The following is a 13,959-nucleotide window of genomic DNA, read 5'->3' on the forward strand; positions in this document are numbered from 1 at the left end:
TATATTATGTATAGGAGAGGGAAAGATGATAGTATGTGTTCTCTCTTCAGCTGCTACATGAAATCTCCACTCAAAGAGCGTATTGTGTCCTCAAGTTGGCATTCCTCCCTGTCCCTGATATTCAGGTTTTCCTGGACCTCTTAAATTATCTTGTATGTGTTTCTATGTATGTCTGTGCTTTGTATACAGTTTTAAATTTGAATCACTATTTACTGTTGTACAAAACATGAAGGTTTAGTAAACTCTTTTTGAGGTGAGAATATAAATAAATCATCTATGTTTGAAAAGTCTAAACTAAAGTGCAGTTGTATGCTTCAGCTTGTCAATGGATATTTATGAGGTGAGTATGATACTATAAAGGTTCTGGCAGTGAAATATATCCTGCACAGATAGCTTGTAAAGGAGCTTGCAAGTGTTAATGCCAGCAGAATTTTAATGCTCAAGAGATGGGAAACTCGACACTTGCTCTGGTTAATGCTACTTTTACTGGCTACAGTGAAAAGGAACAGGTGAAATCAGCTTTTTATAGATACTGCGATAGAACTGGGGTCTATAATATGTCATTTCCTAGTATTGTCTTGTTTTCTTCTTTTGGTTTAGTTAACTACAGAGCAGTAACATAGACTCAGACAGTTTTATTTTGGGCATCGACTTCTAATCCTACTTACTATGATACTTAAGAGAGGTTATTGCTGACAACAGTTTCTGAAGAAATAGCAATACATCTCTTATTCTAATAGAAACTTGCTATTGCCTGAAAATCAGTTAGGTGAAGTTAAAGCTGACATATTCTAATTGTGAATTTAGCCTTTGTTATGACCAAAGTTTTGTTTGTGATTTACTCTTGGTACATTCTGTTTCTTCCTATACTGAGGGAAAGTGGGGAATGGAGTAAAGCTTCCACACAGAGCTCTGCTTCAAGAGATGAACTGGAATTAATACATGTCTAGTTTATACAGAATAATAGTGTGCTTATTTTTATCCTAGCAGCTAAAGAAAATGAAGTTCAGCATTCAATCTTCAGATCTAAGGGATTTATTTTTATAAAAGAACTTTGGGGATTTTAAGAATAGTATAGTTTCAACATGGTTGCATGTATAAACCTCAAGTTTATATTATCTATGTTAAGTTAGCATCTATGTTAACTAAAGTTCAGTTTTACCATCATTTGAAATCAGCTATCTGCAAAGTACTTTATTGAGTCCTACCACAATTAGAAAAGGAAACAGAGAAGGAAAATAGACATGATATGATCTTTTTGTTTGAAGTAGAGGCTGAGGCAATATATTTGTTGGAGGGTTTTAGAGGTTTTGATGAATTTGGAGTTTTTATGATTAAGAAAATTGAGAATTAAGGAAGACATATATATCGGTTTATATTTACTTACACCTAGTCTACTTCTAAAGAAGTACTGAGAAAAATACACAATAAAACTTCAGGGTAAAAATAGAGAAATAATCATGGGCCAAAGTGAATATAGAGCTACACCAGAAAATATACACGGAGGGTAGCCATTGCTTTTAGAACATCATGTAAATATGAGCTTTTTGAAAGCAAATGCACAAAGAGAAAGACTGAGTTATATTGTTGCCATTATATAATAAAAGGGACGCTCTGAACTCCAAGAATTCACCCCTTAGTATCAGTCTCCTCAATAACAATTTTCCAAAATGCAAAATTCCATGAAGAGAATGCTGTAATGTTGTCATAAACCGAGGGAGGCATTTCTAAAAAGAAGTAAAGAAATCAAGTCTAGATAAACAGATTACTGGTGATCTGGCTTACCATAGGCATGAATATCCTGAATAATAGTTATCAAACTACATTTTTAGTGCAAACAAAAACAAATCTTATACCAAATTGCAATCTTAAAGGGTAGGTGAGAGTGGAGCTCCTTGGGTCAAATTAAGATGGAGAGGCTTGCATTGTGCCCACTGGCTCCCTTCTTGCATGCCACCCCAGCCATATGTCCCTGAGGCACCATATGGAGCCCACAGGACTTTGTGGACTGCCGTATAAACAAAACACTGAACTAGAGAAACAGGCTAAGATTTCACTTAGATCGTCCTTCTCAAAGATAGTTTGCCAACTGATCTTGAGAGAAAAGATTCCAAAGTTATTACTGATAAGTGAATGAAGTATAAATATTTGTAGTTGTTTTTTAAATAGAGAAATATATGCCCTCAATGCTGGGCATTGAGCTATGAGAACATTGAGTGCTGAAAAAATGTGACATAATTGGTAGTTGGTGGTGATTTCTGGTAATGTTCAAGTTCCTAAGCTGGCTTTTAAAAACACAGATGTCCAGCCCGACCGGCGTGGCTCAGTGGTTGAGTGTTGACTTACAAACCAGGAGGTCATGGTTTGATTACCGATCAGGGCACATGCCAGGTTGCGGGATCAATTCCCAGTGTAGGGTGTGCCGGAGGCAGCTAATCAGTGATTCTCATCATTGATGTTTCTGTCTCTCTTTCTCCCTGTTTAAAATCAATAAAAATGAAAAATAAAAATAAATAAAAACATATAGATGTCTAGAAAGGATTCATTTTCCTGATTAAATTTACTCTTTGAAAACTGTTTTTAAACCATCAAATACATGAATATACAGAAAAGGTATAAAGTAGAATGGAAGAAACCATATACAATTCCACTACTCATAGCATGTTGGTGTACTGTCCATTAGTTGTCTTTTTTTCTTTACACATATATTACATAATCACAGTTATGTATATATACATACAATTTGACATGTTTTTTACGTATCATTTCCATACATCTTTAATTTTTTATTTTAATGGCTATAAATATTTACTTAGATAGACTAATCATAATTTAACTATTTTCTGATTTTTAGACAGAAATAAATATAAATAGACTGATTATATTTTTGTTATAATTAAAAATCTTATGGTAACTTTAAAAAATCTTTGTGTAGATATTTTATTGGCCTGAATCCCAACATGAAATCACTGAGGCAAGGAATATAAGTTTTAAAAACTATTACTATATACACTGCTTACCATATAGTTTTTACCTATTTATGCTTTCACTAGCAATACATGGAAGTTCTTTTCTTGCCATAGAATTAGGTAATGTGATCAATATAAGATTACATAAGTTGGTAAACTTTAAAAGAGAGGAAGTTTTAAACCATACTTTTATTAGATAAAATGTTGCCATACCAAGATCATAATACAGTGATATCAATTTGTAATATATAAATGCATTTCTAACATGTTACAAAAATTTTATTTTAAGTTAGTAAACATGCCCATAGTAATCTTGTTTACAGTTAAGTTACCTAACTGATTATTTAATGTACTGAGAATATAAACTGTAACCGAGTCAGTCAATATCTAAATTATCATTTTTTAAATTAACTTTCCTTAAATGTGTTTGGCTATAATCTAAAGTCAGTAGTTAAATTCTATTTGTTCTGCCTAAACCTTAATTTCTTTAAATATTGAGAAGTTTTACTCATAATCTCTTACGTCATGCAAAAAGAATAAATTTAATAATTATTTCATTGCATCCAAGGTATATTGTATTCCCAAGGCAAAAGAATGGTATACATTCATAGTTCATTTTATTAAAACTGTATCCTCAGATACTAATGTAATTTGATTTTATATTGACTATATGTTGTTATTGTTGAAGTTTATGACCTAATGACTTATAAAGCAATATAGTAAACTCAAATTGGTTGTATTGATTACCTAATTGAAAAAATTGGGCAAAAGTATGGGTGTTGCCTAAAGCCTCATAAAAACAGTATATCTGATTTTATCCATCATTTAGACGCATGATTTTATGTCAATAAAATTTAGAAAAAATATTGAATTAAAAATTGAAAAAATAAAAAGTTAACTTCATGTTATTTTTTCATACTAATAATTTTAATTTATAGTATAATATTACATTATATTCTGTAAATACTTATGCCACTTGAGTTCAAATTTTTAAAATTATTTTGTAAAATATAACAAGCATTTATATTACACATTTGTTTAACTCTTGCTAACAGAAATCTTGTGTTCGTCTATTAGCATATTACAAATTTTAATTGCTTATTATAAAGACTATATAGTCCTATCTGATCCTAGTATTACTCCACATAGAGAATAAGGTATTACAATTATAAACATATGTCTCTATGTGTAGTTCTATATATTTAGTTTATATTAAATAGACTTCTATTAAGCAATTTAATTAACTTTAAAAATATTTTCAGCATTTCTTCTATTCATCATTAAAGTGAAATAGTCTCAGAAAAATGATCACTAGTAACTAATACTATTCTGTATTCTGTACTATGCTTAAATGGGTTGTATGTTCTACCTATTTTATACTGCTTTGCGTGTTACCCTGATAGCATACCTTTATTATGTAGGCATTACAAGCATAAGATATGAAGTCTTTTAAACCTTGTCATATCCCATTTCCTATAAATGAAAACTGCTCTGCAGTGTTCTGGCATAGACTGCTTGCCATATTATCAGTGGCAGCCCAAACATTCATGACCTTGAACATAATTAGCATTATCACGATGTGTTTTGTACAATAGCATTGAATAATCTTTGAAGGGCCACAGAGACCTAATCACAGTTACTTACAACCAGTGTGTATTACCTTGATTTAAGAAAATCCCAGGAAATTGATGTTAGCTGCTAAGCTGAAATAATCCCCTGGGAGTGAGATGTCTGAAAGAATACTGAATAAAATTTTCCTTCTGGCCAATAGCGTCTATTTTTCCTGATTATAACTTTTCTATCTTCTCTTTACTGCTACTCTCTTCTGTTTCTCCATATTTTCTTCTCTCCTTTTCCACCATTGTATTCTTCTCTTTCGTAATTCTGTTTTTCTCTCTCAAATTCATACTTATTCTGTATTTGAATTTTTGAGGTCTGGCTTCTCCACCAGTGGAGGTTTAGTCATTTAGTATTCATTCCTTTATACATTCATCATGCATTTGTTTCTAAGTGATTACTTATTACAAGACTGCTCCATGTTAGATACTTTGTAGAAGCAATTAGAGGGAAGATGGATAATAAGTTCCTATTTCTTTACTGAGAGTATACTATATGCCAGGCACTGCTCTAAGTGCTTTATACATATTAACAGATTTAATCCTTATAACAGTCCTAAGAATAGGTCCAATTTATTATTATTATTATTTAAAATATTTTTATTGATTTCAGAGAGGAAGGGAGAGGGATAGATAGAAAGATCAATGATGAGAGAGAATCATTGATTGGCTGCCTCCTGCACGCCCCCTACTTGCGGGGGATCGAACCTGCAACCCAGACATATGCCCTTGGCGGGAACCTTTAGTCCACAGGCTGACGCTCTGTCCACTGAGCCAAACCAGCTAGGGCTAGGTCCACTTTTTAATCATCATTTTACTTACGAAGAAACAAGCACACAGTAGGCAAATGTTGCCCATGGTCACACAGTTCATGAGTTTCAGAGTGGTATGATGAGGTTTGGCTGCAGAGGACATGCAATGGGACCTTTGGGGAAATGAGTCCCATGACTGGGAGAACTAGGCAGTGCTTAACAGAACTCCTCCAAGTTTCCAACTTTTCAGTTTGTGTAAAATGAAAGTACACCCAGACATTATCAGCTCTTGATAAAAGCGAAACACACTAAGTCCATGATTAGGAGGGGAGAAGACATTTGGTTGTTTTTGTTAAGAGGTGTATAAAACACAAAGGTGTATACAGCATGTAGGAGGGGTTTTGAGGTACTTGAATCAACATACATTTGGCAGCTGTAATCAATACTTAATCCCAAACTTTGGAAGAATTGAAGTAAGGACCTCAGGGTCAAAATCAATAGGGTTTTCTTCACTCACACTTCTATGTCTTTAATTAAACCACAGAATTTAGGTCTGGAATGATTTAGGTGTTGAAGTTATTTTGAAAATTCAGGTGAACTATCAATCTCACTTTTTATTCTATCCAGTTGTTTAAAGTAAATGAATCAGGGTCACCAAGATTAATCTGGGATGAGAACAGAAGTGGTCAGAACAACTGTAAGCTTAGAAAGTGGTACTAATAGTAGTGCTAATGCACTGTATTTATTTATTTTAATATATTTTCATTTCAGAGAGGAATGAAGAGGGAGGGAGATAGAGACATCAATGATGAGAGAGAATCATTGATCAGCTGCCTTCTGCACGCCCCACCCTGGGGATCGAGCCGGTAACCTGGGCATGTGTCCTGGCCAGCAATCGAACCATGACCTCCTGGTTCATAGGTCGATGCTCAATCGCTGAACCATGCAGCCTGGGCTAATGCATTGTATTTAATAAGCATGTGTTACTTTTCAAGTTTTCACTTCTGTATCCTAGGTAGGTGGGAAAGATACAAATAAACCAGGTTACATATGAAAAAAAAAAAAGAAGTGGTCAGCCTTATATCTACAGCTAGTTAATTAGCGATGAAACTCAAGTAAAAGTAGAGATTCATGGTATCTTCTTTTCCAAATAAGGCAGAAGAGAGAAACTAACTTGTTTGGTTCATAAATACACAAGAAAAATGTCATTAATTCACATCATTGCCATTATAATACCATTTCTCATACGTTTGTTTGATTCTGGAAAATTGCCATAAGGTAATATTTTTAATGATCATCCCTGTTGTAATTGCATAGTCATTGCATACACTGTTGTGGCTTAGAAAAAACTGCTTTATTGCTTTGATCAAATATTCATTCATTACATCATGTTCCTACCTGTCTCCCTTGAAACAAAAGTTTAGAAAAAGATATGTTATGAAGATAACATCTTTAATGATTTCTTGGCATTTGGTATCATTATTAACTAATCTGCAGAAGAGTATTATAATTCACTTAATACTCGTTTTACAGACCTTATTTGAAGATTCTAGATAACACAAAAATACAGTCTGAGTGCATGGTCTATGACCATTGGATTTACCAACACATTTTGACCTCATTCTAAAGTGCTTGTCTCTATGCTTTTTTCCTACTTTCTTTTGCACACATATTATTTGTAGAAAGTAGTAATAAAATTGACAATTACAGTAGCAGGTTGCTTCCAAAAACATTTAGAAATAGATAATTTGATGACTGTTTTCCTTTTAATAAAAAAACTAATGGAAACAAGTTTGCTTTTATCCTTTAGGCTATTTCATTCATTTCTGAAATTCCAAAATTTATTGAGTAGTCATTTTGTTAAAGGAAAATGGGACTAAAATCCTGGTCTTGTGTTCCAAGTTTTCTTCTCCAACACTTGTTGTTTCTTTTGAATATCGTAAATGAATGTATTGTTCAAATTGAGAGGGAATAAAGAGATGTTCTAATATTTGAAATTAGAAAGCAGGTATTATGAAAAATAGAAACATCTCAACAAGGTGATAATGTTGATCCTAAAGTAGAAAGCAGTATGCTAGTTTTTGGGCTTTTGAGGAATCTGTACATGATTTATGTAATACAATGAATCACCAGTGTCATACCAAGCAGAGGGAAGGTGGGGGGGACCCTTTATCACTAATTGGAAACTTGGTTTTTAAATGAATTTTAGATTATTTACAATTACATATGAAACTATGTGTCTCCACAGCCATCATGTGAATTGCTAAGGAATCGGAATGGCAAAGTCTCTTTGGAAATGTGCAATACAAATAAACAGTCACCATTTGGAGAGCACACATAATGGTGGTGTGCATTGTGGGCACTGGTCAACAACAATAGACAAGTTGTTGTGAGTCTCTTGCAAAAGCCTTTTATAAAAGAGAAGGGAAAAAAAGAGAATCACAAAGTGATGGCATCTCCTCTCTTTCTCCTAGACTCCTTATCTTCAATCTCTTACCACTTAAATGCACTCCTCATGTATACATTTTAGAAGCATTAACTTTATATCACTTTTAGCAGCACCATAATGCATAAAGGAATACTTTCATCTGAATTCATTATAGAAAAAAGCATACAAGGTTGTGGCTTTGATATTCTTATTGCTAGGACAGTATCACTACACTTTAAATAGCAATAAAATATTTCCCTTTTCCATAGAATTTTTTCACTCTAATTTTACCATACCATTGTGTAGATGAAGTCGCTGTGGAAAATATCTCAATGAGCCATCATCCTTTAACTCAAGGGAAAAAAAATTATGGTTTCCTGTGTTATCTTAACATTGACCTTACCTTGGGTGATTGTTTATTATATTATGGTAGGAAAAATAGGCATTCTTATGCTTTTTTGTAATTGCTTTAATATTTCAATAAGGATTTGTTTCTCTTCTAGGGCCGGTGCATAAACTTCTCCCGAGTTTCGTCTCAGTAAAAAGAAAGAAAGACCAAGAAGGTATGAAGATAGTACATCTTCACACTGCTGATTTCCAACCAAATGAAAAACAATAGTGCATCTTAGAAGTTTTTGGAAGAGCAGCTTTATTCCTCTCAGTCGGGAAATGTTTTCTCTGCCTTCTGCTTTGCTTGCACCAGACATTTTCAAACACTTGTTCTGCCATCCACCTGGGAGTTGATGAAACCCAGTGGTAACTCATGATTCATGGCATTGAAAATGAAAAGGACCATTAACCCTACATGCCACGACTTATACAAAAGTTTGCATGAATGTGTAGAAAAGGAAAACAATAAAAAACAACAGCATGAAGATGATATCAAAACGGAGACCACAAAACTACTGGCCGTGATGGATCTTTAATGAAGAAAGGAATGTTGAACGTGGTAACATGGCTCTCGTGTTTTCACATGGCAAGACTGTGTATCCACAGGCAGAGGATGAGATTTCCTGCCAGACTCAGCAAATAAAGGAGTCTATTGCCTTAAAGCTCTGTCAGATCACAAAATCCTTCCATGTTCCCTACCGCAGTGTGCCTTTGGGAAGCTTCTGCCTGGAAAATCTTGTCATTCTAACACTGAAAAGTGCACACGCATGACAAAATGTAGACAGTATGCCCCCGGGTATTGGTAGCAAGCAAGATTTTGCCCTATCGTTTTTCAGGACACCTTTCTTTCATTATGCACTTGGGAAAGAAGACAATTAATAGAGCATTATTACACAGGAAGACAGCCTCTACCCAGAGGTCTTGAGTGGAGTGTGAGGGACTCATGATTTGAGAACTTGCCCCTGTGATTGGTAGACTCACCCCTCTTTCTACGTTTAGGGTTTAGTAGTGCGTAAAGCATCAATATCTGTAAACATACCAAGGAGTTTTGTTTGCTTTTAATTTAATGGAAGCAGTAACCACAAAGCTTCCGCTCAGGGTTTTTTCTTTCTCCAAGTCTCCAAGGGCTCCTCAGCGTCACAAGCCAGCAACTCTCTTTGCATGAAAATTTCAAACTTTAATTAATATAATTAAAGGCAACAGCAAGCAGCAGCCTGTGAAGATTTTGCTCATCTTTTTTATGCCTTTTGACATTGAATGACCTATTACTGTATGCACATTACTTGGATTTTGAGGGGCACTTTATCTTGGATATGATTCAGTAGAGAAGAAAAGACCTCCACTCACCAATTTGAAAATTAAATATTCAGGAGGATCGGCCACCACAAAACATCGAAAATGTATGTATTAGAATTTTTTAGAAAAACCACCATCGTGTTATGTCGACGATGCCAAATTATGTTAGCGTGAGCGGAAACACGGTGGGGGAGGAAGAAGGCAGCAGCTGAAGAGAAAAGCTCAAATGATCTAGTCACTTTCGATACTGTATTTCAGATGCGAAATGGATATTCGACACGAAACCTGACAAAGTGCGCCAGCTTTGATGTGAACTGGTACAGACAATGACCAGTGGCTGGGTCAGTGGGATGTCTCTCTGCGAGCACAAAGGCTTATCAAATGACACTAAAAATAAGTTCAACAACCATCACGTTGGAAGGGAGAAGGCGAACATTTCATGTTTGGCGGGCATGTAAGTGCACAAGATGGAAAGAGCGATTTGGAGCAACCCAGTATAATTACCCCCATTGTGCTCTTCATGGCAATTTCAAAGGACGGGAGTGATACTGTGGGTTGGTGTCCAGATTTGTGGTGCTGCTCCAAGAAGCCTGATTCACACACGCAAATATATGTATGTACATGTATATCTTCTAGCTTGAATCTTTTGCTCAAGTTTATTTATGTCACTGGCTGGCTGGATCCAACGTCATGTGTCTACATATTCATAAATAAAATTTTACCTGTGCCTCTGCTACCATTTTCTTTAAGCCTACATAAACTCAAGCCTTGTTTGGTTGAACATATCATTGTCCTGGTTAGTTTCGGGGACAGAATTATATTGCGTCCCCAAATGTCCCCTGTGTTCATAAATGATACTATTTGCAGTAATTATCCATGTGTGCAAGTGTGACTTGGAAGCCAGATATACACCCAATGAGTTCTTGTAGACCTTTGTTCTATATTTGCATCTGGGACAGGGCTTATCCCTGTTTTCTTTAAATTGGCACTTCGTTTCTCATCAGTGCACATTCCTAAATGGCATGTATGAGTATCAAGAATGCTTAGAAGCTGAGGCTTTTGCTTTGGTAGTGACTTGGAATTTCTCTAGTATCATATGGCATTTGCTACGTGAGCACTGTAAGCAGACCTCTGCCTTTAAATGGCAAAGTAGCTTTCGGTGGATTGTCATGCAAATGTGTTTGCAGTTCTAATACCACTATGAAGAATTCTCAGTGATGACAGAGAGGCATTGGTCTATATGTACTCTAAAAAAGTACGGTTCATAATGTTTAAAGACAGATGAATTTCATTGCACTGAAAGATATAAGTCAGCTTTATGTTATGACTTGTTCTAATCAGGCTAAGTAGCAAGTGAGAGGACTTTGCTTTAATGAGTACTGTTTTCTCACTGCATTGAAAACCTCTAGACCTTTCAACCAGGAAAATAAAAGGGTAATAAAGAGCCATTTCCATAAGTTTAATAACATTTTATATTTTATGTAGAGAAAAAGTTCCTGTTTAATTTTTTTTGGACTTAAGTTCAGTCAAGATTTCTTTTCTGTGAATAAATGAGTAAGCCTTTAGCCATAATCCATTTGTGTTGCATAAGGTTGCAAAAACAATTAGGTGGGAAATGACTCCTAACTTATGTGTCTACTCTGCCTGGAAAGAAAGTTTTGAAGGCATCTATATATATTTCATAACAATGTCTGTTCTTTATGGATTTGATCCATAAATATTTATCTATCTGAAAACTTTGATACTTGGAATGTTTTCCTTAAAGCATTTGGTGCTCCAAGAAAAGACATTTGGTGCTAAGAGTTGCATCACTGATGCCTTCCCCAAGTTACTTCTATTTTAACATTTTATATTTCCTTCCCAATGAGATGCAGAGTAAAATGTGAGACCCTCCATCAACTGGGAGCAGCATCTGTCACTATGGATAATTACTACTTTGACAAAAATATATAAGGTTTAAACCTCCTGTATTCCAGATTGTTAGAGAAGAAATGATTTGCTTATATTTCCCTTGCACTTTATTCTAACCACTTTAAATAATAAATTATTCAATAATTGTTTTTCAAATAAATCTATACTGGGTATAAGATCTGGTGTTCCTGTGAATTTAATAACTTTATCTAATATCAATGACCATTGTTTACTGCTCAGAGGCAATGTATTGGTTTATTTTAAAAATTAAAACAATATTATGGCCTACAAGGTATCTAAAATATTTTTGAGCATCTTACATATATTATTTAATTTTTAAAAAGACAAAATATAGTTAGATCACATTTATAAGTATTGTAAAGCAAGTATTTTTTCATCACCAAGCCTTGGGTTAACTTCTGCTAGGTTTTGTACAGCATCACATTGTTAGGAAATTTATTAGTGTTTTATTACTACTGGTAGTTTTTGGTGGGTGTAAGTGCACAGGAGAGAAATGCATACATTCTTTATTTTAATGTGAATGGAAATGTATAATCTAGAACTACAGAACAACTTGGTACATCTGCTATATGTTTAAGGAAAGAAACTTGCAGGTGAGATTGGAGAACATTGTTTGTTTGCTGGTAATAAAGTGAGTGTAACCATGTATTCTAGCCTCAGAGTTGGATTAATATTTCTCTTAGTGAGTGTTTATGGCATATTTCTGAGAATACTTTAATTTTAATATACCTCTACACTTACAAGGATCTAATTCTGTCAATTTGACGAAGAAGAAATTCTTTCTCATAAAGAATGTAGACTAACAAAGCCCAGTGCAATTTTTTATTTTTGTGCTCTTCTGCCGAAAGAAAATGCTGATAAGGAAGTATGCAGTATAACATGCACCTTTATTAAAACGTGCTCATTCAGCTTGCTTTGCAAGAACTATATTAAGATAAAGTGTGCGTGACTATGTGTGTGTGAAGAATCTAGTGATGGAGGGCCTAGCCCCTGGTCGGCAAACTGCGGCTCGCGAGCCACATGCGGCTCTTTGGCCCCTTGAGTGTGGCGCTTCCACAAAATACCACAGCTTGAGCGAGTCTATTTTGAAGAAGTGGCATTAGAAGTTTAAGTTTAAAAAATTTGGCTCTCAAAAGAAATTTCAGTCATTGTACTGTTGATATTTGGCTCTGTTGACTAATGAGTTTGCCGACCACTGGCCCTAGACCATAGACCTCACCACAGCTAGCTTGCTAACATTGAACAGATCAGCTTCTCAACCATAAGCTGGAAATGCATTGGAGACATTTAAAGTCTGTTCCAGCTCTGACAGCATGTCAGTGAATATTGTCACATTGGAGGCTTTCATATTTATGTATTTCATATTTTTAATAACTTGGTTTATTTGTAGGGCATGGCAATATTGGCTTTGTAAACTGCTACTTAGTTACAAATAATACATTGAACTCATAATCCATAATTTGATAATTAGCCATAATAGAGTAATTTCTCAATTAATTTCCTATTACTAGAATTTGTCAAAGAGCAACTGATAATAAAGTTTATATCTGATGAAATCTCTCAAAAGATGAGTAAACTTGAGAAACAGATTTGTGTATTTCTTCTGACATTACAGTCTTAACAAGTGTCTCAAAGGCATATATAACAATGTACAGAAATTATGACAAGATATATATGCCACCAGTTTTATTGATTGAGGTGCTTTGTACCCTGCAGAAATTTAAATCATTAAATTTTTATTTTTTTTAGTCAAAATTGAGGGGGGATCTTAATTTACAAGCACTATGCCTATTTTTCCCATAGAAAGTATTCAGTATTTATTAATTTGAATACAGCTTAGGACAAACATATAGTATGTTGAAATTGGTAACCTTTCACAAAGTTACCATCATCATACTGTAGGAAAAAAACCCTGAAAGTAAGAATTAAAAAAAAAAAAAAGTATCCTTAACATTGCCGCCAAATTACTGTAAAGTTATTTGTATCTTAGATGAACTATATTTGCAAGGTTGTGTCAGTGTCAGTGGATAATCCAAAGTAAGTTGTAAAAGTTATTAAAATGTACATTTAAGTAGATTTCAATTTGATAGAAACAACGAGTTAATATTCTAAAATGTAGTCTAACAAAATGATATATGCTGCCTTTATCCACTAGAAGGCAAGGTGATTTTGAACAATTTAGACATAGAACAAAGGAACTGAGAGCACCCAAAGTCAGATGATAGAAAAGAAATTGTTACATCAGGTACTAAATTCAAAGCAAATCTGACCTCAGCATGCTTTGTACTCCACCATCTGATTTGTATATGTCATTGGTGAAAGAAAAACTGACAATATAAAATAAGATCCACTAGTTCAAGCAGATGATACCTGTGAATGGAATTTTTACTAGTTGAAATTCTAATGTGAAATGAGATGATTGTCATCATCACACTAAAGTTTTCTTTTTTGAGTTATTTTTTAACAACCTCTAATTCCAAAGTCTGTTAATTAAACAGCAATGACAGAACTTCATCTTCTTTAAATACTTTGTTTGTGTGAGGTTGTCACATAGGAAGAAAGATTATATTTTTAAA

At 34.3% G+C, this 13,959-nt stretch overlaps 1 protein-coding gene across 3 annotated transcripts in view; it reads left to right on the forward strand.

The window, feature by feature from the left end:
* Positions 1-12,029, forward strand: part of ANTXR2 (ANTXR cell adhesion molecule 2) — a 149,588-nt gene extending 137,559 nt beyond the window's left edge. Inside the window, exons 17-18 of one of the 3 annotated variants that reach the window (XR_013960008.1) lie at positions 8,269-9,555; positions 9,710-10,185. Coding sequence is in view for 2 of the 3 variants with exons in the window: in XM_080657553.1 (XP_080513679.1) it covers positions 8,269-8,307 (39 nt within the window). In the remaining variant the exon portion in view is untranslated. Of the gene's footprint in view, positions 1-8,268 lie in introns of all 3 variants that reach the window. The other 2 variants (XM_080657553.1, XM_080657552.1) reach the window with 2 other exon arrangements.
* Positions 12,030-13,959: the final 1,930 nt, after the last annotated feature.

Source organism: Plecotus auritus (assembly GCF_963455305.1).
Source record: "Plecotus auritus genome assembly, chromosome: 1".
Classification (NCBI taxonomy): Eukaryota; Metazoa; Chordata; class Mammalia; order Chiroptera; family Vespertilionidae; genus Plecotus; species Plecotus auritus.